This window comes from Pseudonaja textilis, chromosome Z, assembly GCF_049901715.1.
Source record: "Pseudonaja textilis isolate UNSWEBS1 chromosome Z, rPseTex1.2, whole genome shotgun sequence".
In the NCBI taxonomy this organism is placed as follows: Eukaryota; Metazoa; Chordata; class Lepidosauria; order Squamata; family Elapidae; genus Pseudonaja; species Pseudonaja textilis.
Genome location: NC_142008.1, coordinates 120,849,153 through 120,873,271, shown reverse-complemented (window position 1 = coordinate 120,873,271; position 24,119 = coordinate 120,849,153). Strand labels below are relative to the sequence as shown.

The 24,119-nt window shown below is 37.3% G+C and overlaps 1 gene segment (V, D, J or C); it reads left to right on the top strand.

The window, feature by feature from the left end:
- The window catches only part of LOC113449841 (T cell receptor alpha chain MC.7.G5-like), a 38,923-nt gene extending 17,214 nt beyond the window's left edge, over nucleotides 1-21,709 (top strand). Inside the window, 4 exon segments of the C gene segment in view lie at nucleotides 13,435-13,710; nucleotides 16,753-16,803; nucleotides 18,657-18,764; nucleotides 21,445-21,709. Coding sequence covers nucleotides 13,435-13,710; nucleotides 16,753-16,803; nucleotides 18,657-18,763 — 434 coding nt within the window.
- Nucleotides 21,710-24,119: the final 2,410 nt, after the last annotated feature.

The following is a 24,119-nucleotide window of genomic DNA, read 5'->3' as shown; positions in this document are numbered from 1 at the left end:
TGGAAATTATGAGATGAAAAGAGCAGAGTGGAGTAACACCTCCAGGGAAGAAACTAAAGTCAAAAAGAAAAAAAATATTTTACAGGTATAGATGTCAAAATGATTCAGATTTACAATATCCACAATCCATGACTATTCTTAAATTTTTGAGACTTAGCTTTTAAAAAGGAAGGCATAATTCTGGTGCAAAAAGGAAGGAAAGTTTTTGTCAAGGCAGAAAGTATTGTGTCTAACTTTGGCAACTATAAGGTGATCTTTGGAAGTGGGACTAGGCTGGTCGTAATGCCAAGTAAGTTTTATCTCTTTATTCTTGCCATTGTGGTCAGTTCAAAACAATCCTTTCCTAAAATTAATTAAATTAATTTTGAAATTAATTAATTAATTAATTTAAAACATTAATTAGTTTTGAAGATTGATTCTAAAAGGGAGAAGAAGGTCTTTATCATTTCAATATCTTCATTGTCCATTCTAGGACTATTTGTTGTAGCTATTGTGTTCTTTATGGTTTATTTTAGTTCCATTTTTTTTACTAAATCCCTTGAATTTTCATAACTAAAGTTCAGCTTGCAGATCATATGCATTTTCAATTATAAGAGTGGCACCATCAATCTGTCAAATTTTAATTAAATCTCCTTTGAGTAAAACTGAACTTCTGAAGACTTAACAATAATTTTCCATTGAACTTCTTCTGGGATAGATTTTTCTATGCAAATTAGTTTAAAATCTAGGATTTGCTGGTAATCCCCATCTAATTAGATTCAAAACTGCTTAGCTTTTTCTTAAATGAAACCAGGCTGCCTAAGTGCTGGTCAATAAAGTTAACTTAATGTTAACTTAGTTTACATAAAGGTGATGATTAAATTCATCTGAGTAAGGAATCAGGAGGCATGTTCTCAAGTGACTTGTATTTTTCTTGAAAACCGAACATCTCAAAATTCTATTTCAAGTACAGAGGCATGGTCCCAAGGGTGCTTTTTTTCAAGAGGCAACTGGACTTCCTGGTTTTTCTTTGAAGACAGTTCACTTCTCACTCAAGAAACTTCTTTACCTCTGACTGGATAGTGGGGAACAGAAGGATTTATACTCCTTGCTAGACAGTTGGTCATTTGCATCCTTTTAGTGGGTCATTAAGGTCACCTGGAGATTTATCTGTATCATCAGGGTCACCTGAATGATGCAAATAGGTTATAGATTGGAGATAGATGGTGGTATATCGTCCCCCTCTGTTGAGAGAGAGCTGTTTAATTTTGACATAGATGGCCTCTTTAACCCCCTTTCAAGCCAGCAATGTTCTCTGTTCAAAATATGATACAGATAAACCTCCAGGTGATCCTAACTACTCGCTAAAAATGCAAATCACCAGTTGTCTGCAAGGAGTATAAATCCTTCCTTTCCTCCATCCAGCTGAAGAAGCTTCTTCGATGAGAAGCAAAATGTTTTCAAAGAAAAATCAGAAAGTCCAGTTGCCTCTTGAAAAAAGCACCTTTGAGACAACCATGACTGAGAATCTCCTTAAATATACAGAGGAATAGAGTTGGTTCAGGAGTAAGGGAACTAAACTTACCTCTCATTAAAGTAGGTGGTATTTAAATGAGGACTTCTTTGACTCCATCAGTTTTAACAGGACTTATAGCTAATAAAGGAGAACATTTGTAGCTCAGGGTTGACATGAAGTTGACATGAACTTGCTCAGGGAGCACCAAAGACCTAAATCCAACTCATTTCATCATTCATTCCCATTGATCCATTGAGAGGTGTGAAAGTGTTTTTGACTCTGGGTGGATACCCAGGTAGATGTTTGCTCAATGATGATCTGCTCCCTAATTTGGCCCTTCAGACGAGTTAATCACAAGGACAAAAGATGAGAGTTAAATAAGACTCTCTCATTTGGTTGTTAATGAAATCAATCTCTGGGTTGAAGAACCTAGCAAACTCACTGTCTCTCTGTCTCTCTCTGTGTGTGTCTCTCTCTCTCCATGTCTCTCTCTCTCTGTCTCTCCCTCTATGTGTGTGTGTCTGTCTGTCTCTCTGTCTTTGTCTCTCCCCTTTGAAGGTTGGAATAAAAGTGAGGATATCCTACCCTATACATTTATCAACAAATCTATTCTTTTATTCCAACATGATGAAGGCCTGTCGGAATTCATTGGTAGAAAACATCATCCTTTTCATCCAAGACAACTTTATTACTTTAGAATTAGCTATCAGATTGGGATATCTACAGGCCTTAAAGTTTTCTCACTGAATTGATAGTCCATGCAATCAACTGTTGCATACCATCTGCATTCACTCCCTTTCTTGTGTCTGAGAAGTTTTTGATAAGACTGAAAACACTGTGGGGAGAGTGGTACCTGGAAGCAAATATTTGGAAGTGGGACTAGACTAGTCGTGACACCAAGTAAGTCTCTCTCCTCTTAACACCATTATTTATTTATTTTGCATATGTAGTAAGATTTTCTTTTTTTTGACACACATACCATCTTTTTTCTTTTCTTTTCTTTTTTACATATATCTGTTTTAAGTCTCCTTTCTTAAAAAAGAAAGACAGAATTAATTTCATTGTTTGTTTGTTCATTTATTTATCTATTGATAACATTTATTTGTTGTCCATCTTATACCAAGAACTCTGGGCAGCTTACAACATAAAAAAAAATAATTGAAATTTTAGGGGAAGCAATATCAATGGGAGGTAGAGGTAATTTAGTACTGTAAAGAAGATTAGATGTAGGACTTACTGGTTCCCCATTCATAAACAGATCACTTAACAGTGCTTGGAAATTAGCAAAGAAGGCCATTTTGTAAAAGTGTTGCTTGTAGTGCTACAGTACTTGGACAAAACTCACTTTTGGAAGTGGGACCACCCTTGTTGTCCTCCCTGGTAAGCTGAACATTTTTGAATGTGCTTCTTTAGGGGACAGTTGGGTCTTTTGGAGTTTTCTGAGCTTGGTGGTTTTCTTGCAGACATTTCAATACCTAACTAGGTAACATTATCAGTACTAGAAGAGAGCGTGGGGTTTGCTCTGAACTTTATATATACTTGTGGCTTGCCCTGTCAGTGTTTCTGGGAGCATGAAGGACTTTCCATGGTGAAAATAATCACTACCAGATAAGATGTGGTGTAAAAGGCTGCCATGCTGTAAAGACATTTTTCATAGTGTTCAGAAGCCTACTCGGAATTTTCAGTTTGGCAGTGGAATCAAACATAGTTCTTCCTGGTAAAATTAATTAATTTAAGGGTAGGACTTCCTTAATTAATTGCTTTTTCCTCCCCCCCCCCACCTCTCCTGTGAAGACTGGGATAGAAGTGAAGACATCCTACCCTCTGTATTTATCAAGAAATCTATTCTTTCATTCCAACATGATGAAGGCATGTTGGAATTCATTGGTAAATAACTTCACACTTTCATCCAAGAGAACTTTATTACTTTAGAATTAGCTATCAGATTGGGATGTCTACAGGCCTTAAATTTTTCCCACGGAATTGATAGTCCATGCAACCAACTGTTGCATACCATCTGCATTCACTGCCTTTCTTGTGTCTGGAAAGTTTTTGACAAGGCTGAAAACACTGTGGGGAGGGCAGTGTCTGGAAGCAAATATTTGGAAGTGGGACTAGACTAGTTGTGACACCAAGTAAGCCTCTTTCTCCTTAATACCATTATTTATTTATTTTGCAAATGTAGTAAGATTTTTTTTTCTTTTTTCTACACAAACACCAGCATTCTGTGTCAAATATGCTTTTGCTCTGTCCTGTGTCAATATATTGATATGAGGGGAATAGGCAAGATGTTAATTTATAAAACATTGGTTTTTTTCAGTGGATCAGCAAATTCTTGAGAACAAGCTAATGTTTTCCCCTTCTTCCTTCCTTCCCTCTTTTTCGTTTTCCTTCCCTTCTCTTCTCTTCATTCTCCTCATTCTCATCTCCTTCCTTCATCCTTCCCTCCCTCTTTTTCCTTCCTCTCCCCTTCCCTCTTCTCATTCTCATCTCCTTCCTTCTTCCTTTCCTTCCCTTCCCTTCATTCTCCTTATTCCCATCTCCTTCCTTCATCCTTCCTTCCCTCTTTTTCTCTTCCCTCCCCTTTCCTATTCTCATTCCCATCTCCTTTCTTCTTCCTTCCTTCCTTCTTCTCATTCCCATCTCCTTTCTTCCTCTTTCCTTCCTTCCTTCTTCTTTCCCTACCTTCCCACCACCACCACTTCCCATTTTAATGGACCCAGAATAAAAGTGCTAGATTCAACAGTCTGTGGTCATCAGCCATTACAGCAATGGTCATACAACAGCCTTTCCTTATTTGATTGCTGTATTTATCTGCCACCATTTCCCATAAGACTCCAGTTGTAATTTTACCTGTCTTCTATGCATGGTGCTCAGTCAACATCTGGTGGTTTTTTTTTTTTTTGTCCTTTCACTCAATTGTGCCTGAATCTTAGAGACTGCCTGGACAAGTCCCTTTAGTTTTTCAAAAATAACCTGCCATTGTCTCCTTCCTAGAGCAGATAGAAAGTGACTGGCCCCAGCAGGTCTAGAACTCACAGCCTTCTCCCAATTTCTAGCCTGATGCCTTAACCACTACTCCAAAACTAAAAATATACTGATTAACTCTTAAGAGTTTTAATATGGATACTGGTAGCCTAGTAGGTATTATATAAAGATTTGTAGAATTCAGAAATCATATGGGATTCATTTGAACCCTTCTTATTCTTCATTGATTCCTTTAAAACATCGGGAATGAAGGATGAATGAGCTCTGAAGGTTTTTGTAGGCTTAGAAATCACTGTGCCACTAACTATAAAGTCATCTTTGGTAAAGGAACCTTTTTAATGGTGAAACCATGTAAGTATCATGCCTTCTTATTTTGCTAGCAATATTAGTGGACGCCAATCTCATGGCATGACTAATTATCTGGAGAAAATTAGAGGAGCAGGTCTTATGGGATCTATTATGACCCTAAATGAATGTTGATCTCATGACCATGGAGATGCTTCAACAGTTGTAAGTCTGAAAAATAGTTATAAGTCTTTTTTTCCCAGTGCCATTGTATCTTTGAAGACACTAGATGAACTGTTGTAAGTCAAGGATTTTTTAACCAGGTTCAATTCTCCATAGGTTCTTTTTTTTTTTAAGTCAGGTTCAACAAAAATTGTAATGCTCATTCTATCAGTGTGGGAGCCTCTTAGAGGATTTTTTTGGCTTCAGATAAGTAGATTTGCTTGATTATATCTGGAGTAAAATGGTATCCCTTAAGTCAAATTTGATCCCTGGTGGCTACCTGGGACTGCCATTGACTTCTGTGCTTCAGCTGGCAAAGAAGCCAACACAGTTTTTGGCTGCATAAACAGAGGGATATAATCAAGATCATGTGAAGTGTTAATACCACTTTATAATGCTTTGGCATTTGGAATACTGCATTCAGTTTTGGTTGCCACAATGTAAAAAAGATGTTGAGACTCTAGAAAGAGTGAAGAGAAGAGCAACGAAGATGATTAGGGGACTGGAGGCTAAAACATATGAAGAACAGTTGCAGGAACTGGGCATGTCTAGTCCAATGAAGGACTAGGGGAGGCATGATAGCAGTGTTCCAATATCTCGGGCTGCCATTGTCATTATTTCCTTTCTAGGGCTGAGAGAGAAGGACTGGCTCAAGATCAACCAGCTTTCATGCCCAAATCAGAACTAGAACTGTAGGGTCCTTGGTGCTCTTTGAGTTTGTTTGTTTTCTTGCTGATGCTTCATTACCCAACCAGGTAACATCTTCAATGCACTGAATGTCTGCAAGAAAATAACCAAGCTCAGAGAGCACCAAAGGACCCTGAACTACAAATATTCTCTTTATCAGAACTAAAACTCACAGTCTCCTTGTTTTTAGACTGGTGCTTTAACCACTAGACAACTGGCTCTCCTCTGTAAACCTATAAAGTACAAGCCTCTTCCTAAAGGTTGTCATTTTGTAAAGGATGATATCAGAGTGTTACACTAGTAGTGGATGGAATAAAATTCAATTTGGAAGTGGCACCAACCTAGTAGTTTATCCTGGTAAGTCCACATTTTTATACATGCCACATTGAAGAAATACATTTCAGAAACTGCTTAAGGAAATTGTGGTTTCATTAATTCTATATTTTACTTGAGAACATCAGTATGTATTAGTAATGGATGGAAACTTAACAAAGAGAGATTCAACCCAGAACTAAGGCGAAAGGGAGAACAATTAATCATAGAATGGCTTGTCTCCAGAAGTTGTGGGCGATCCATCACTGGAAGTTTTCAAAAAGAGATTGGACAGTCATGTGTCCAATGGTACAGGGTCTTCTGTTTGTGCAGAGAGTTAGATACAGATAATCAGAGTTGGAAGGGACTTTTAGGTCATCTAGTCCAACCCCCCACCCAAGCAGGAGACCCTACACCATTTCTGACAAATGGCAGTCCAATCTCTTCTTGAAAGTCTCAAGTGATGGCGCTCCCACAACTTCCAAGGGCAAGGTGTTCCATTGGTTGATTGTTCTCAGTGTCAGAAAGTTTCTCCTTATTTCCAGGTTAAATCTCTCCTTGTTCAGTTTCCTTCCATTATTCCTTCCCTGGCCTCCAGGTGCTTTAGAAAATAGCTTGACCCCTTCCTCTCTGTGGCAGCCCCTCAAATATTGGAAGACTTCTATCATGTGTCCCCTGCTCCTTCTCCTCACTAGACTAGCCAAGCCCAGTTCCTGTAAGAGTTCTTCATATGCCTTAGTCTCCAGTCCCCTGATCATCCTGGTTGTTCTTCTCTGCACTTTTCCTAGAATCTCAACATCTTTTTTATAATGTGGTGACCAGAATTGGATGCAGTACTCTAGGTGTCGCCTTACTATGGCTTTATAGAGTGGTATTAATACCTCACTTGATCTTGATTGTATCCCTTTGTTATGTGCTGGCTCACATTTATCTGGTTGTCCACTAGATCCCTCTCACAGTTACTGCTATTGAGCTTGGTTTCACCCAGTCTATATGTGTACTTTTGGTTTTTCTTGCCTAAGGGTAGGACTTTACTTTTCTCTACATTGACTATATTGAGGGTTGACTAGAAAACCTCAAAGGTCCCTTCCACATCTATTATTCTCTAATTCTGCAATTCTGGTTAGTTTTACCCTTTAAATTGAATTTAAATTGCTTAAGTATTGCTCTCACACCCAAGCACATTTAAGAGCAACCGTGGTGTTTGGTAATCAGCAGAAAGTTACATTAGGGAGTGGGAAAAGTAGGAATGTTCCATAGATGATAAATTCCTGCACAACTTGTGGGTTCTTCTGTCCAAACATTTGTCCAGTTTTTTTTTTCTTTTTATCCTTTGATAGCTACATTTTATCATATATTATTTCTATTGCCCTTTTTATTAACTGCTGGATTGCAGGGTTAAATGTCTGTTGCTGCAAGACAATTAATCTTCTCATCGGTGTGTCCATCTGCCAGCCCTTGTCTGACTTCAAAGTCATTTTTCTTAACTCTTACCTCACTTACATATGTTTTCTTCTCTTAGGATCATTTTTATTCTCCCTGGTCTACTTCTCCAAATATTTTTTGTTATAAAAACAGCATTTTCCAGAAGTCTTTCATTCAAATAACCCTGCTGAGCTTTGGCTGAATACCATCCTCTACTGAAACTGAATTAATCAAATGCCACTTACACCCTCAGATAGTTCATAGAACATAGAAGTAAATAGCTGGAAGGGTCCTTAGAGATCTTCTAGTCCAACCCCCTGCTCAACCAGGAGATCCTGTACCATTTCAGATAAATGGCTGTCCAGTCTCCTCATAAAAGCTTTGAAAGATCCTGAGAGGCAACAGAGCTCTGAGAAAGAATATATTTGTAGTCCTGACCCCTTACTCTATAGTTCAGAGGTGGTATTTAGTAGATTCTGACCAGTTCTGGAGAACTGGTAGTGGAAGTTTTGAATAGTTTGGAGAACCAGCAAATGCCACCTCTGACTGGCCTTGCCCCGATTTATTGTCTGCCTCCTGAGTCTCAGATGATCGGCTGGGTCTTCTTTTGTTGTCCTGCATGGGAGTACAGAGCTGGAAAGCAGGTTACTGGAGTGGGGTGGGAATGGAGATTTTACAGCATCCTTCCCCTTGGCATGCCCACTAAGCCATGCCCACATAACCAGTACTACATTTTTTTGAATCCCACCACTATTTTGAAGCCAAGCCATTCCATTGGGGTGTTGTTAGGAAATTTCTTCTTAATTCTAGATTGCTTTTCTCCTTGATTAGTTACCATCCATTGCTTCTTATATTGCCTTCAAGTGCTTTGGAAAATAGGTTGACCCCCTCTTCTTCGTGGCAGTGCATTAAATATTGGAACACTGCTATCATACATAATAATAGTCCTTTCTTTTACATTAAAAAGTTCAGGATGCTAGTGACTTTTGAAATTGCACTGAGAATGCCTTAAAATCCTTTGGGGATCATTGAAGGCCAGAGCTTAGAGACCTTTAAACATATTATTGCAGCAAGCATATTTATTGAGTAAAATAAGAGACACAATATTTGAAAGTTTGAAGAGCAATATTCTAACGCAAATGGCAAACTTTTAATGTAAAAATATAGGGAAGACCAAAAGTTAAAGGGAAGACCAAAAAATGTTTTGGAGCTCTTCCTGTAGGTTGTCATTTTGTAAAGGAAGGTGTCATAGTGTTACACAAGTAGTGGATGGAATTTTAAATTTGGTAGTGGTACCAAACTAGTAGTTCACCCTGGTAAGTGGACATTTTTATACAAGCCATATTTAAGGAATAAATCTAAGAAACTCTCTAAGGAAATTCTGCTTTAATTAACCCTATCTTTTACTTGAGAACATTATAATAATTATTTTTTACCCTGTAGCATACAAACTGGTAATCTCCCTTTAGGGTTACTTTGATTCCCAAATAGCTCTATTAAAACATATCTATGCTCATAAAATAACCCTCAGCTTGGTGTTCTGCAATTTAAAATAACATACCCTGCCACTTTATCAGAAAAAAAAATGCTATGATACTGACAAAATGAAAGTTCAGTCAGAATAGAATAAAATAGAATAGAATAGAATAGAATTCTTTATTGGCCAAGTGTGATTGGTGCAAATGCTCTAAGTGTAAATAAAAGAAAAGGTATATTCGTCAAGAATCAGAAGGTACAGGGACAGTTTATTCAAGATCCATCCCCAAAGACCAGTAGTTTTGGGGAATAAATCTTTAAATTGCATTAATACATTTTCAAAAAAAAGGAGATAAGAGGAATATTATAGTGTAATATTTAAAATCCACTCTGGATGGAGGGGAGAACAAAACTTTTAGAATTCTATGATTCTATGTATTTTCGGAATTGGGTTACACAGTCCAGGATTGATAACCACTTTTTTGCACATTTTAAAGTTGAATTAAATGGGTTACACATTTAATTCAAGTGTAAAATTTACAAAAAAGGGTGAAATAGGAGAAGGAAATATTTTTTTAAACAAAAAATTATAAAAAGCAGATTGAAAGCTGGAAGTGATTCTCCTCCACCCTGAATTCAGATGCTGTGCACAATCAACATAAGAACATTAATTTAATGCTTGGGAATGTTTAAGAATTTACAGAAAATGTAGAAAAGAAAAAAGAGACTACTCTGCAGCTAAACATGTCCTCTTAAAAAGGCCTTTGTTTAGCTTGTCCTAGAGAACAGACTCTTTTTTTCTTTTTCTTTTTTATAAAAGTCTCTTAAGTCTCTTCCTTCTTAAAAAAGAAAGAGGGGATTTATTTATTTATTTGCTTGTTCATTGATTTGTTTATTTATAAAATTTATTTTTCACCCATCTTGTACCAACAACTCTGGGCAACTTACAACATAAAAAATGAGTGGAATTTTAGGGGAAGCAATATCTATGGGAGATGGAGGTAATTTAGTACTGTAATGAAGATAGGATTTAGGACACTGTTCATAAACAGATCAGTTAACTGTGCTTGGAAGCTAGCAAAGAAGGCCATTTTGTAAAGGTATTTTTTGTAGTGCTACAGTACTTGGACAAAACTCACTTTGGAAGTGGGACCACACTTGTTGTCATCTCTGGTAAGATGAACATTTTTGAATGTGCTTCTTTAGGAGACAATTGGGACTTTTGCAGGGTTCTTGGTGTTTTCTGAGCTTGGCGATTTTCTTGCAGACATTTCATTACCCAACATGGTAACATCATCAGTAGAATAGAATAACAGAGTTTAGAAGGGACCTTGGAGGTCTTCTAGTTTAACCTCTGCTTAGGCAGGAAATCCTACACCACTTCAGATAATCTCTTCTTAAAAATTTCAGTGTTGGATCATTCACAACTTCTGGAGGCAAGTTGTTCCACTGATTGTTCTAAGTGTCAGGAAATTTCTCCTTAGTTCTAGGTTGCTTCTTTCCTGGATTAGTTTCCACCCATTGCTTCTTGTCCTGTCCTCGGGTGCTTTGGAAAATAGGTTGACTCCCTCTTCTTTGTGGCAGCCCCTGAGATAACAGAACACTGCTATCATGTCACCCTAGTAGTCCTTCTTTTCATCAGACTAGACATATCGAGTTACAGCAAGTGTTCTTTATATGTTGTGTCCTTGAGTCCCCTAATCATCTTTGTTGCTCTTTTCTATACTCTTTCTAGAGTCTCAGCATCTTTTTTACATTGTGGTGACCCAAATTCCAAGTGTGGCCTTACCAAGACATTATAAAGTGGTATTAATACTTCACATGATCTGGATTCTGTTCTTACGTTTATGGAACCTAGAACTGTGTTGGCTTTTTTGGCAGCTGCAGCAATACACGTAGCTCATATTTAAGTGATTGTCCACTAGGACTCCAAGATCCCTCTCTCATACTAGAAGAGAGTGGGAGCTTTGCTCTGAATTTCGTATATACTTGTGGCTTGCCCTGTCAGTAATGCTGGGAACATGAAGGACTTTCCATGGTGAAGATAATCAACCCCAAATAAGAAGCAGTGTAAAAGGCTGCCATGCTGTAAAGACATTTTTCATAGTGTTCAGCAATCTACTTGGAATTTTCAGTTAGGCAGTGGAACCAAACTTATAGTTCTTCCTGGTAAGATTTATTTTTTCTTTCTTTCTTTCTTTCTTTCTTTCTTTCTTTCTTTCTTTCTTTCTTTCTTTCTTTCTTTCTTTCTTTCTTTCTTCTTTCTTTCTTTCTTTCTTTTTCCCACCAATTCAGTAATTTTAGGGATGTTCCTGGTAGTTTTTCAGAAATGTCCAGAATTCATATAGCATAACCCTAAGAATGGAACATTTTACACTTAGTTATACTGCTAAGTCACATCCACTTACACAATCTAATGCATATACATTTTATAATTCTTACTGGAACTTCTTCCTTCTTGTCTTTCCCTCAAGTCTTTGAAGAATAGGTTGATCCACTCCTCTCTGTGACAGTTCCTCCAATATTGGAAAACTGCTATATTTGAGGGGCTGTCACAGAGAGGAGGGGGTCATCCTATTCTCCAAATTACCTGAGGTCAAGACAAGAAGTAACACATGGAAGATTAATAAAGAGAGGTCCAATCTAGAATTAAGGAGAAATTTACTGTTGGTGAGAACTTTTAATCAGTAGAACAACTTGCTTTCAGAAGCTGTGGTTGTTCCCACACTGGAGGTTTTTAAGAAGGGATTGGATAGCTATTTGTCCAGAATGGTATAGATTCTCTTGCTTGAACAAGGGTTGGACTAAAGGACTCCAGCTTTTCCAACTCTTGTTATTTTATATTCTGTAACCCTGGTGTCCTTGGGTTTGACGCTTTGTAGAGTGAATGCAGAGTTGGGTCCAAACCTAATATAGATTTCTTTAAAGTCTTCAGCTAATTCACTAAATGAAAACAACAGCAGGAAATGCAGTAAGACAAGCTACTACTGCTCAAGCTACTAAGCTCTTAGTCATAAAATGATAGCATCAGATGAAAGCCCACAGGGAAGGAGGCGTAAGCTTTGTGAGTTTTTCTCTGAAATTAGTTTTGGGAAGTTTTTCAAGCACTTGAAGACGTTATTAGCTTGTTTTGCAAGAAAAAAAGTACACAAGTAGAAGTATATGACATTAAGGTTTTGTGCTTGTGTTTGTATTTGAACTGTTAATGTGTGCATGGATATTCAATACAAAAGGTAAAAACTGAATGGCATGGAGGGACACAGGCCCCACACAACCATCGGGCTGGCCAGCCCTATGACAACTTCTCCCCCCTGCCTGTATTAATAACTTACTAACCCTCCCTATCTTGCAATTGTTCATCTTTTGAAAGGTTATAATGCTATTTTTATAATTTTAAAACTTTTAATCTTACTTTAATTCTGATTTCAATGTTATTTTCATAAATTGTATTGTACACTGCTCAAGCCATTCTCTCAGGGAGATGGGTGATCAAGAAATAAGAAATATAAACGAATAAAAATACATTTTCCTGAGTCTCCCTTGTGGCCATGAGAATGAAAAAATGACAAAAGAGCCAGAATTTCAACAGATTTGTTTATTTATTTGTCTGTCTGTCTGTCTGTCTGTCTGTCTGTCTGTCTGTCCGTCCGTCCGTCCGTCCGTCCATCCATCCATCCATCCATCCATCCATCTATCTATTTATATATTTGGCTAGCAAGTATTAGATAACAGGTATAAGCATGGTTATGAATACATGAAATGGATACAAATAAAAAAAGAAACAACCAAAAGAAAAAAGCGGGATAAAAGACAGAATTTATACTACTGAGTTTCATAACAGTTAATGCCTCAAGAGGCAGGAATAATTGAAAAATTCAAGAAGGCAAAATGAAAACTTTTTTTAGGATTTCAGGTATAAACCTGTCTGAGAAATAAATCCCTGCTAAATTAGTTAGGAAACTTCTTAAATTCCAGAGAATATTTACAAGGCTATTTGGGCAGGCTGAATTTCAAAGAGAACAAGTTCCTATCAACCTTCAAACATCTGGAATTTACCTGCTGGTTCTTTAGATCCAGACCTATCTACCTACCTATCTGCTTGTTACTAGACTTGCCAAAACCTTTTACTCTATCTTCCCTTTAAACAAGATGAAACATCAGTCCTCTTAAGTACCAGTTTTGAGGTTTCAGCATCTTCTCAGTTTTGTCCAGGTTCAAAAGCTTAGTCAGCCTGATTAGTACTTTAAGAGGAGGTCAGTAGATATGTGCTAGATTAAACTGAGTTCTTAAGAACACACATGGCCACCTGAAGTTTTGGAGTTCATTCTTGGATCTTGTCCAGAAGTCCACCAAATACTTAATCCAAGGCTGTCAAACTTGCGGCCCATGGGCCAGATACTTCACACACTGGTCAGGTCTTTTTTCAGTGCCATTGTCACTCCGAATGGTCACTAAATGAACAATTCTAAGTCTGTATGTGTTTCCCAAGTTTTTCAGATCTCAGAGCTGAGTAATGTATGGTGTTTTTTTTTTTTTTTTTTTAGATCTTAATGTTTCAGAACCTTCTGTCTACCAGCTGGAATCCAAAAAAGAATCAGGCGACCTAGCCGCTTGCCTCATTACTGACTATTCACCAGATCCCATCAATGTGAAGTTTAATGATAATTTGGATCCTGTAGCAACCAATGGCTCTGTTGTGGTTGTGAAAGATGGCGATAAAGAATCGGCCAGCCTTGGGGTCGTCCTTTGGAGCAAAAATAAGGATGAGTTTCAATGCTCTGCTATTTACAATGACCAAACCTACAAAGCTGAAAAAGAAGGTAAATTGATGTAAATATTGGAATTCCCGTTGAACCCATATCTAAAATAAAGCTTTCTCCCTCCAGTCCACTTGGAGGAAGAAAGAGACCAATAATAGCTGCTTTTCTTATGGCTCCTGAGGGCCAATATTCCTGCAGAAAATATGAGGCTCACTTAGACCAGAAGACAGTTTTGCAGATACATTTAGCGTATGGCATATCATCCATGGACTAGCAATATTATATATTAACACTTGAGTTAGATTAATACAATACAATAAAATATAAATGTCGAAAAGATCTATGTTGAAATAGCAATATCTAGGCCCGTGATGATGAATCTATGGCACACATGCCAGAGGTGGCAGGCAGAACCCTGTCTTTGGGCACGCGAGCCGTCACCCAGCTCAGCTCTACCATGCATGCACACATGCCTCCCACTGGCCAGCTGGTCTTCGGGTCTGTGTGTGCATACGCAGGGGGTGGGGCACATGCAGGGGCACGCACATGGGGAGGCACACACACAGGGAATGTGCACACATGTACAGGGCAAATGCACAGGGGCATGCACACATTGCATTTGGGGTTTTTGCACGCACATGCGTGCTTGGGGCACTTGGTGCCGAAAAGTTAGCCGTCATTGGTCTAGGCTATCTAACCATTGAAATACAGCAACATTTATACTAAAATAAAATAGATACCAGACCAGTACATGCCCTCAGCCTATCTCTGGTCAAGATGTGATCTACAGTTTGATGTGAGAATCTGCAACTGTTTTGCAGAAAGAGGTGGGAACAAATAGGGTTTCTCAAAGTTTATTGAGATGTGTATTTCTTATATTGTTTAAACTTTCCTAAATCCTTACTTCCCTGAGTGGTGCAACAAGTTTTTAACCATGCACCATGTGATATTTTTAAAGACATGCATATTTTCTAAACTAATATCATTTATTCTCTTTAGTTAAAAGGAGAGTTGAAGTTTAGTTTTAAAAAGATAGCTGTGAATAGCAAAGATAAATGCAGTGAAATAATATTCAATAATGTTCAGAGTGGCTTCGAACATTAAAATGGATGACAAATACATTTAATAACAAATAATAATCAATAAGTAAACTTTCAAATGGTTTTGGAAGTGCTTGGGAAATGATAAATATTCACCTAGTTTTCAGAAGGCCATTATGAAGATATCAGGTGAGCTTCTGTTGAAGAATAGAGGAGATATCAACTCCTCTACTCGTTGCAGAATACCTGATGCCACCAGACTCAAAATTCTAGACCTAGAAAATCTAGAACTATGCCGCCTTCAGTCCAATCTAAGTATAGTATATAAAATCATACATTGCAATGTCCTATGTGTCAATGAATACTTCAGCTTCAACCGTAACAACACTAGAGCAAACAAACTCAGGGTTAATCACACCAAACTTGATTGCAGGAAATACGACTTCAGCAACAGAGTGGTCAATGTCTGGAATACTCTACCTGATTTTTTTTCCCCAAACCCCAAAAACTTTAACCTTAGTCTCTCTACTATGGACCTCACCCCTTTCCTAAGAGGTCTGTAGGGGGTGTGCCTAAGCGCACCAACGTGCCTACTGTCCCTGTCCAATTGTTTCTTTTATATTTTTTTTTAAATTTTTCTTATATGTATACATGTATTCATAAGTATGTTTTTACTTACACCTATTATCTTGTAAGCAATTGACAAATAAATAAAATAAATAAAATAAATAAATATTCTAGAAATGAGGTGCCACCACTAAAATGTTCATTTTTTCCTAGCTTGCCTTGGGGCTCAGGAGGTTCTTTTCCTTCTACTAGTACTTAGTACTACTACTATTTAGTTGTATTTAATAGTAGAGGGATAAGGATCTCAGGTGGACATTGTAATTCAAGGCACATAAATATAATGGTTGCTCCTGCTTGTAGCACGGCTGTAGGATATCTGTTTTATTTTTGTGTGTGTTGGAGAAAGAAGAGAGCAAGCCACTAAATGTGGAAAGTTGTCAGCCCTATCTCAGTGTGAGCTTTTAAAAAAACTGATCCTTAACACCACTGAGGATGAGAAAGAAATAGTTTATTTGAAGTTAAGGGATATATAGTAATGCAAAGCCAGAACTGAATGTCCGTGCGCCAAAATCCCAGGGTAACTTTTCCCTTTCCAAAGGCACCTCCCATAACTGGTCCCTCCAAGTCCAAAAAATTCAAAATAAATATTTTTTCAGAAAGGTTTTCTGGGGAATGCAGCTGCTCTCCATTCCCAAGCTGTTGACTTTGAGAAGGTGCTCAGAGTGGAATGATAAAATTTCATCTGTTCTGACCTAGACTTCTCAAGATCATGAAGCAGGTTAAAGTGAATTCCTCTCCAGCAAAGTCCTGGCAAACAGTCTTTCATGAGATTTTACAACTACAGACCTTTATCAGGCTTGGAGAGTTGCCAGGCCGATATCTTCCAAGTGCCATGCTGTAGCAGCAATTACTTGACATGAAGTCAGGAACAGATCTTCACCCAATGAATTGAATTGTCTCCTGTAAACACCACTCCCCTTTTGCTCCTCTTCATTCCCTATGGGAGGGGTCATTCACTGTCCACCTGAGCCTTCACTCCCGAGTCGACGCTTGCTCCTTAACTGTTCCCTTCTCCTGGCAGCTCTGCTCATGCACATACCGGGAACAGGCTCCAGCTGTTATTCTGTCCCACTGATCTCTGACTCTGAAGGCAACTGATAACTGTCAGACAGCTTTGGCCCCATCTCTGCCTCTGATGCAGAGCACTTGTTGGAACCTTCCCCAGACTCCAGGACCAGCCCATGTTCCTTCCCAACCTCCTCACTGTCTAAGTTTGCCACCAGCTCTGCTGCCACTGGTGGGCCACAACATCATCCCTTGGCCTAACAGACCCCTAAGTTTATGGCAGATTGGCACCGAAATAGCTTCTCGCAGCCGAGTAGCATAGCGTAGCATCAATCATCAAGGTGACATCTGACAAAAACATTCCAGAAATCTTTCTTGCTCTTTTTATTATAATCATAATCATTAATGATAATTGTTGTTGTTACTATAGAGGATGCTACGTGTTCAGAAACTCAGTCTGACACTCCAGTTTTCGAAACAGGTATGTTCACTGTGGGTAAAAGCTCATGTCAAAATAACAGTGTTGGAAGGTGTGAATTGCAGCTGTACACACAAAGTCAGAGACAGTGACCAGATATATTTGCATTAAAATTTACAGCGGTCAAGATAGGAGGACTAGGAACATTGTGAGGTAAATCATGAACAACGTAGCGTAGAGAGCACACAGAAGAAAAAAAGGCGGGAAAAAGGGAAACTCCCCCTTTACTCCACAACAACCAATCAATGACAAGTGTGGGTTGTGGCCCATTGTACACTTCACTGTTCCTGCTGCTAAGTTTAATATGCTAACAGAAGGGACCCTGGAGTTCATCCAGTCCAACTCCCTGCTCAAACAGGAGACCCTATACCAATATAGCTATATGAACAAGATACACCAGTGAGAAGTTGAAATAAAAGCAAAATGTTGTGTAAAGTCCTGCAAAGGTGCCTTCATTGGGGTTTGGTGGAATCTCAAAAAAAGTCAAGATGGCAACTATGAATGCTAGTTCTAAGACTCACCACGTATTTACTATGTGTGGCAGACCCAACACACACACAAAAGAGCAAAGTTTGAATTGGTTACAGATGTTTACAGATTAACAGAGTGGAAGGGACATTGTAGGTCATTTAGTCCAATACCCAACCCAATTGTGACTGACATTGTGATTTCATTTTAACTCACACTCCTTCACTGTAGAATCATTTCTTTGAACATGCAAGTACAGGTGGTTTTTGACATTCAACAGTTCATTTAATGACTATTCAAAGTTACATCAGCAGTGAAAAAAGTGATTTATGACCATTTTTCAGATTTAACATTCATACTTGGGACTTGAGTTACTGTTTCTTTGTGGGTCTGTTTCACTTATGACATTAAGCCACAAAATATGGTTTACAATAGCTGGATTCATAATCTTAACTATTTAGATCAGAGGTGTCGAACTCATGGCCCATGGGCTGCATGCAGTCCTGAACAAATAGTAATGTGACTCTAACAAGATATTATTTTTTTAAAAAAAATAAAAAAAAAATAAAAGTTGGTATTCATTACCTGAATTATATATTTTATATGCAGCCCGAGACAATTCCTCTTCACTTTATGCAGTCCAGGGAAGCCGAAAGGTTGGGCAACCATGATTTAAATACAGATAAATACAGATATACAAAGAACAATATAGTTCCTCCATTAAATCAAAGCATTTTTTCTTGATGAAAATCAGCAACAGACTTTATATATTAAGTCCATATCATACAAATTACAGGTAGTTTTCAACTTATAAAAGTTCACTTAGTGACCTGTTCAAACTTACAGCACTGAAAACCATAACTTATGACCAGTTTTCATACTTGCGACTGTTGTAGCATCCCTATAGTCACATGATCAAAATCCAGATGCTTGGCAACTGACTCATATTTATGACAGTTGCAGTGCCCCAGTTTGACTAATTTAACAACTATAGTGATTCACTTAATAACTGTGGCAGGGAAGGTCATTGAGTGGGACAAACTCATGTTTCACTTAGCATCATAAATATTGGGCTCAATTGTGGTTGTAATTCGAGAGCTATCTGTAACTTTTGATTCAGCATGAAGCATCAGCTCAGCCCTGAACTCTTAAAAGGCACAATCAAATATTGGTTGGTCCAGCCAAAGATGGGGAACTACGGCCCTTTAAAGATTTGTGAACTTCAACTTCAACATGGTTGGCTCAGCAATTCTGGGAGTTGAAGTTCACAGATTGTAAAAGGGCCATATGTCCCCACCCTTGGTCTAGGCAAGCATCATAAGCAACCAATCTCAACAGACAAATGGAACATCTTGATATTTATCTTCTTTTTTCTTCTTTTTCTTCAGACGAAAGGTTGAATCTTCTCTCTCTCACTGTGATGGGACTGAGATTGATATTTTTCAAGAGCGTTGCTCTCAACTTGATACTTACCTACTGGGCATGGTCAAGATGAGGTAAGCAGTGGACTATAATCCACACGTGGTTGGAAAAAATGATAAAACAACACATAGACTTTAAACCTGAGATATTCTTATTGGGAATTATACCAGAAATATACAGTAAAGAATTGAAATATTTGATTATAAATGTTTTAACAGTGGCTAGAATTGCATTTGCTAAGAATTGGAAAAATGAAAAAACACCTATGCAGGAGGAAATTATGAAGAAAATCATGGACTGTGCTGAAATGAGTAAATTGACATTTGAAATTAGAGAACAAGAAGATAAACCATTTTATATGATATGGGATTTATTTTATCAATGGTTAGATAAAAAGACAGGGTAAAAAAATAGATTAGGAAGTTTTACAATAAAAATAGATTGATATAGAATACAATATAAATATATATAACCATTGGATGAATGTATAAGATTAAATCATAATGAAATTTAGAATATCTCATATAGAATAATGGAAAAATAGTTTAGGCAAATGAATGATTAATAATTGATATTACATAAGCAAATGTTAAATTGATAAGGTGAGAATTTATACAACTTGTGAGTAATGGTAAAAAAAAGGATAGCACAAAGGATTGTAACCAACTGACACACTGTATGTATGTAATTGAAATATAGTTTTATGTTTTCATGTTTCATCTGTATGTTTGTTATAAAAAATAAAAAATTTATATATAAAAAAAAGATGAGGTAAGCAGGAGGAGCACACTTAATGTCCCGGGTTTCCCTTTGGGCAACTGAAGCCTAGAAGCTTGGATTGAATCATTTCTAGACTATAGGCATGTGAATGTGCATATGCTGTGTTTATAGAATAGAATAGAATAGAATAGAATAGAATAGAATAGAATAGAATAGAATAGAATACCTTTATTGTCATTGCATTCTACAAATACAATGAAATTTGAAAGCTACTCCAGCACAGTGTCCCAAACACCACATCACAATCACACTACAGAGTATTTAAAAATTAAAATAATTAAAATAATAATTAAAAACCTAGTCTAAAACCTATCTAAAGCATATAGTAAGATAGTTTAAAAATGCCACTATATACATAGGGCTAAATCACATATGCATTGTTTGATTCAAGACAATTATTGCCTTGGAAAAGAAACTGTTTCTCAGTGTATTAGTCCTCATTTTAAGACACCTATAACTCCTCCCTGATGGTAACAGTTCGAAATATAAATGTCCAGGATGAGAATGGTCTGTGGAGATTTTTAGTGCTCTAGAGAGGAGTCTGGTCTTCACAATCTCTTCTGAAGAAGAAAGAGAGCAACTGATGATTTTTTGTGCTGTGTTTATAACTCTCTGGAGCATCTTCTTATCCACTACAGAGCATCCAGCATACTACACCATTACACAGTATGCCAAAATGCTCTCAATGGTAGAACGGTAAAAAGTAACTAGCAACTTCTCATCCAGACCACTCTTTTTCAGCAGCCTCAGAAAGTGCAGGGGCTGTTGGGCCTTCTTTGCAGTGGCTATAGTGTGGACTGACCAAGTAAGGTTGTCAGAAATATGAGTTCCTAGAAATTTAAAACTGTGAACTCTTTCCACACAGTCTCCATTGATATATAGTGGGAGAGGCTCTGCTTTGCATCTTCTGAAGTCTATAATGTCTTTGGTCTTTTTGATGTTCAGGGCGAGGTTATGACTCTTGCACCACAAGACCAGTCTGAGAACCTCTGACCTATAGGCCGTCTCGTCTTCTCCTGATATGAGTCCCACCAATGTGGTGTCATCTGCAAATTTTATTATAGAGTTAGTGGGACAAAAGGGAGTGCAGTCGTAGGTGTAGAGTGAATACAAAAGGGGGCTCAGCACACAACCCTGTGGAGAGCCAATGCTGAGAGCAAGAGTGGAGGAAAAATAGCTGCCAATCCTAACAGTTTGGGGGCTGTTAGTAAGAAAGTCCTTTATCCAACAGCAGATGTGAGAGGAGAGGCCCATTTCTAGCAACTTCTTAATCAGTAAGAGCCTGGGTTTAAAAATAATTCAAACAATTTGGGCTCCCATTGATTCTGATTGCTATACAGCCACAAATTGCTATACAGCTTCCCTCAATATGGACTTTATAGCTGGTTAGACTTAGAATAATTTTATTGTCACTTTGAATGTACACTAATTGGCATATATTAAAATGAAATTCCATTGCATACAGCTGTCAAAGGGTTACCACCTCCAATATACACTACATAACTAAATAAATAAATGACTAAATAAATAAATACAAAATTGTGTAAATACGCACATATATTATACAACACAGAGGAACAACACAGTCTGGTTTGGATATATAATGTTTTTAATGGAAGTTAAAATTCATCACATTTGAATGATTGAATGACCCTCACAAGGAACCTTCTAGTGGAACCCTTAAATTAAATGTAATTTCATGTTAATATAAACAAAGTCTAAATTTAATAGGACGTATTCCATGTGCCTTTGGCGTGTAACCATGCTGGACATATGACCACAGAAATTGTCTTTGGACAATGTTGGCTCCCTCACCCAAGAAATGGAGATGAGCACTATGCTCTAGAGTCGGATACAACTGGCAGGAAAACCTTTTACCTTTGCAAATGGTTGAAAATGATCTGTTGTTGGGACAAGGGGTATCATCCTAATTCTCTCAGATAACCAGAAATATCTCTTCCTCTTTTTGAATAGGAATGTCAGAAAAATGGAGAACTGGAATGTTGTCATTTAGGACTTCAATATTTGACTGGACAGAAAACATGCTACCAGCTTTCCTGATTGCCTTCTCAGATTTTTAAACAAAACAGCTTCACTTTTTAAATGTTCTGTGGAATAGCTTTTAAAAACACCTGGACAGCTTATCAATGCAAATTCTTGCATTGTTCTAATGTACTATACCGTCTTCTGAATATTATGTGTTAAAGCATTTACAGTGTAATAAAGATGCATATTTAAATGTGTGTGTGTGTGTGTGTGTGTGTGGCTCATGCTTTATTATTCAGGATCATTGTTCCTCCTTCCTCAAGAACAAATAAACTCATTATGGTTTACAAAGATAACAGAATAACAGAGTTGGAAGGGATCTTGGACATCTTCTAATCCAATTCCCTGGTCAAGCAGGAGGCCCTATATCCTTTCAGATAAATGGCTGTCCAAATTCTTATTAAAAACTTCTAGTATCTGAACACCCACAACTGCTGGAGGGAAGTAACTGATTAACTACTAATAATATATTATAAGTCTATAATATTCCATAATGTGGTTCGTCTTATTTAAATGAGAAAGCCCAGCCATTACGGCCCTGTGTGCCAACCCACTTATATTTTCTTTTGTTTGTCTCAATGTTCTTCCTTGTGTGGGAATGAATAAAAGAAGAATGAAATATTTTGAGGAATATTAAACAAGGCAGAATATTATATTTTTCTAAATGAGAAATGGAAAAACATGGGGTTTTTTTAGAGGCAGGAAGTAGCCCCAATCTCCCTTCCCCCAAGCAGAAACTGTGGAGGCAACTTTTAGAAATGCAGATTTGGTAATCCATTCAAGACATGATATTTTGAAACTCCATGCAGCAAAATCAGAACAAAGTCAGAATTACCTAACAAAGGTAGGATTAACCCTTCACTCAAGATCCAAACCAGGACAAAGCCATTAAGCCACAGTAGGAATTGCCCAACACTCTTTCAGATCACAAACCCCTTCAATGCATGACCCCAGAGCAGTCCAAAGTTCAACCAAATTAGCTCCGACAAGCACTTAGGACATGCATTTCCTCCCCTGCCTATAGAGCCAGATATGACCCCTACATAACTCCTACATGACCACATAGGAATTGGACAACAGCAAACAGAATACATGTTCTTGCAAAGGAACAGGAAGTTCAAATACAAAGCCCAGGTAAGGTATAAAACCACCCCCACTGTCAACTCCATTTTGTTAGCTTCCCAGAATCACAACTCATGTGGTTCTGCTTCATCGATAAACCATATTTCCAATCAGCCTCCATGTTTCCAGTGTCTCTCTCCCAGCTTGGAACTGATTCAGATGAATATATCTTCCCACACCTGAAAGCAAACCCAGAAGATTGGAACTTGCACTTTTAAAAGCATGAGCTTCTTAGGGCAAGCTTCTTATAACTCTTGTTTGCCACAGAATTTTATTTCATCATTTCATTCCTGCATCTAAGCGTTGGCTTTGCTTTTACAAGAATCAAATGGTAGATAATAAATGTTCTGATCTTATTGAAGTAACCATCTTTTTTTAAAAAAAAAGTTCATGTGTTTTTGAATATCTGAAAAGAGATTGAAGTTACCCAAGCAATTTTTGTAATACTGTACTAACACTTAAAAGTATTGCAATCTGGAGTTAAGGGAACAGAGAAGGCCCAGAACAAGAACAGAGAGTCTGAGAAAAATCTGAAAAAAAAAAATCAGATGTGAAGACTATGCCAATCTTGTTCTATTACCTGGACCAAGGAGCAAATTCCATATCAGTTGTTCATGGGCTGATGTCATAATATTGTATATTTGAACAAAACGTGCTGGAAATATCTCAGTCAGAAGTTCCTTAAAAAAATAATAATAATCCTCAACTGCCAATGCTAAATCAATTGGATTAGTCATCAATGAAACTACACTACTCCAAATCGGTGAAGTGTTGGAAATGTCATCAGATACCTGGATCGTATTACCATATGTGGTGAACATGTGCGGAAGCTAAAAGATATTGGACTAAAATACACACATGGCTGGAAAAAATGACAAAACAACATATAGATTTAAAACCTGAGATAATTTGTGTTGGGAATATTACCCGAAGGTTATTACAAAGAACTGGCTTATCTGATTATTAATGTTTTAACTTCAGCTAGGATTGCATTTGCTCAAAATTGGAAAAATGAGAAAATTCCGAAGGAGGAGGAGGTGATTAAGAAAATAATGGAATGTGCAGAAATGAGTAGATTATAACATTAGCAATTAGAGAGCAAGAAGAAAAAGAGTACTTTTAGATATGGGATTTATTTCACCAATGGTTAGATAGAAAAATAGGAAAATGAAATATAATAGAACAGCAATGATATGTTATAATTGGTTATTTTGGAATGATAATATGAACTAAAATTAGTAAGAATTGACATTTGCTCTAAAGGACAATGTGGACTTGAAATCAAAGTCTAATGATGATATAATAATATAATAAGACATGGAAAGTTGATTAATGTAACATGAATGCAAATTAAAACCTAAGAGGAAAAGACTGCACAAGAAATATGTATCAACCGACACACTGTACAATTGAAAGAATATTTTATTTGTTGCTTTATGTTTATGTTTGTCTATGTTTGTTGTTAAAAAAAAACTTTTAAT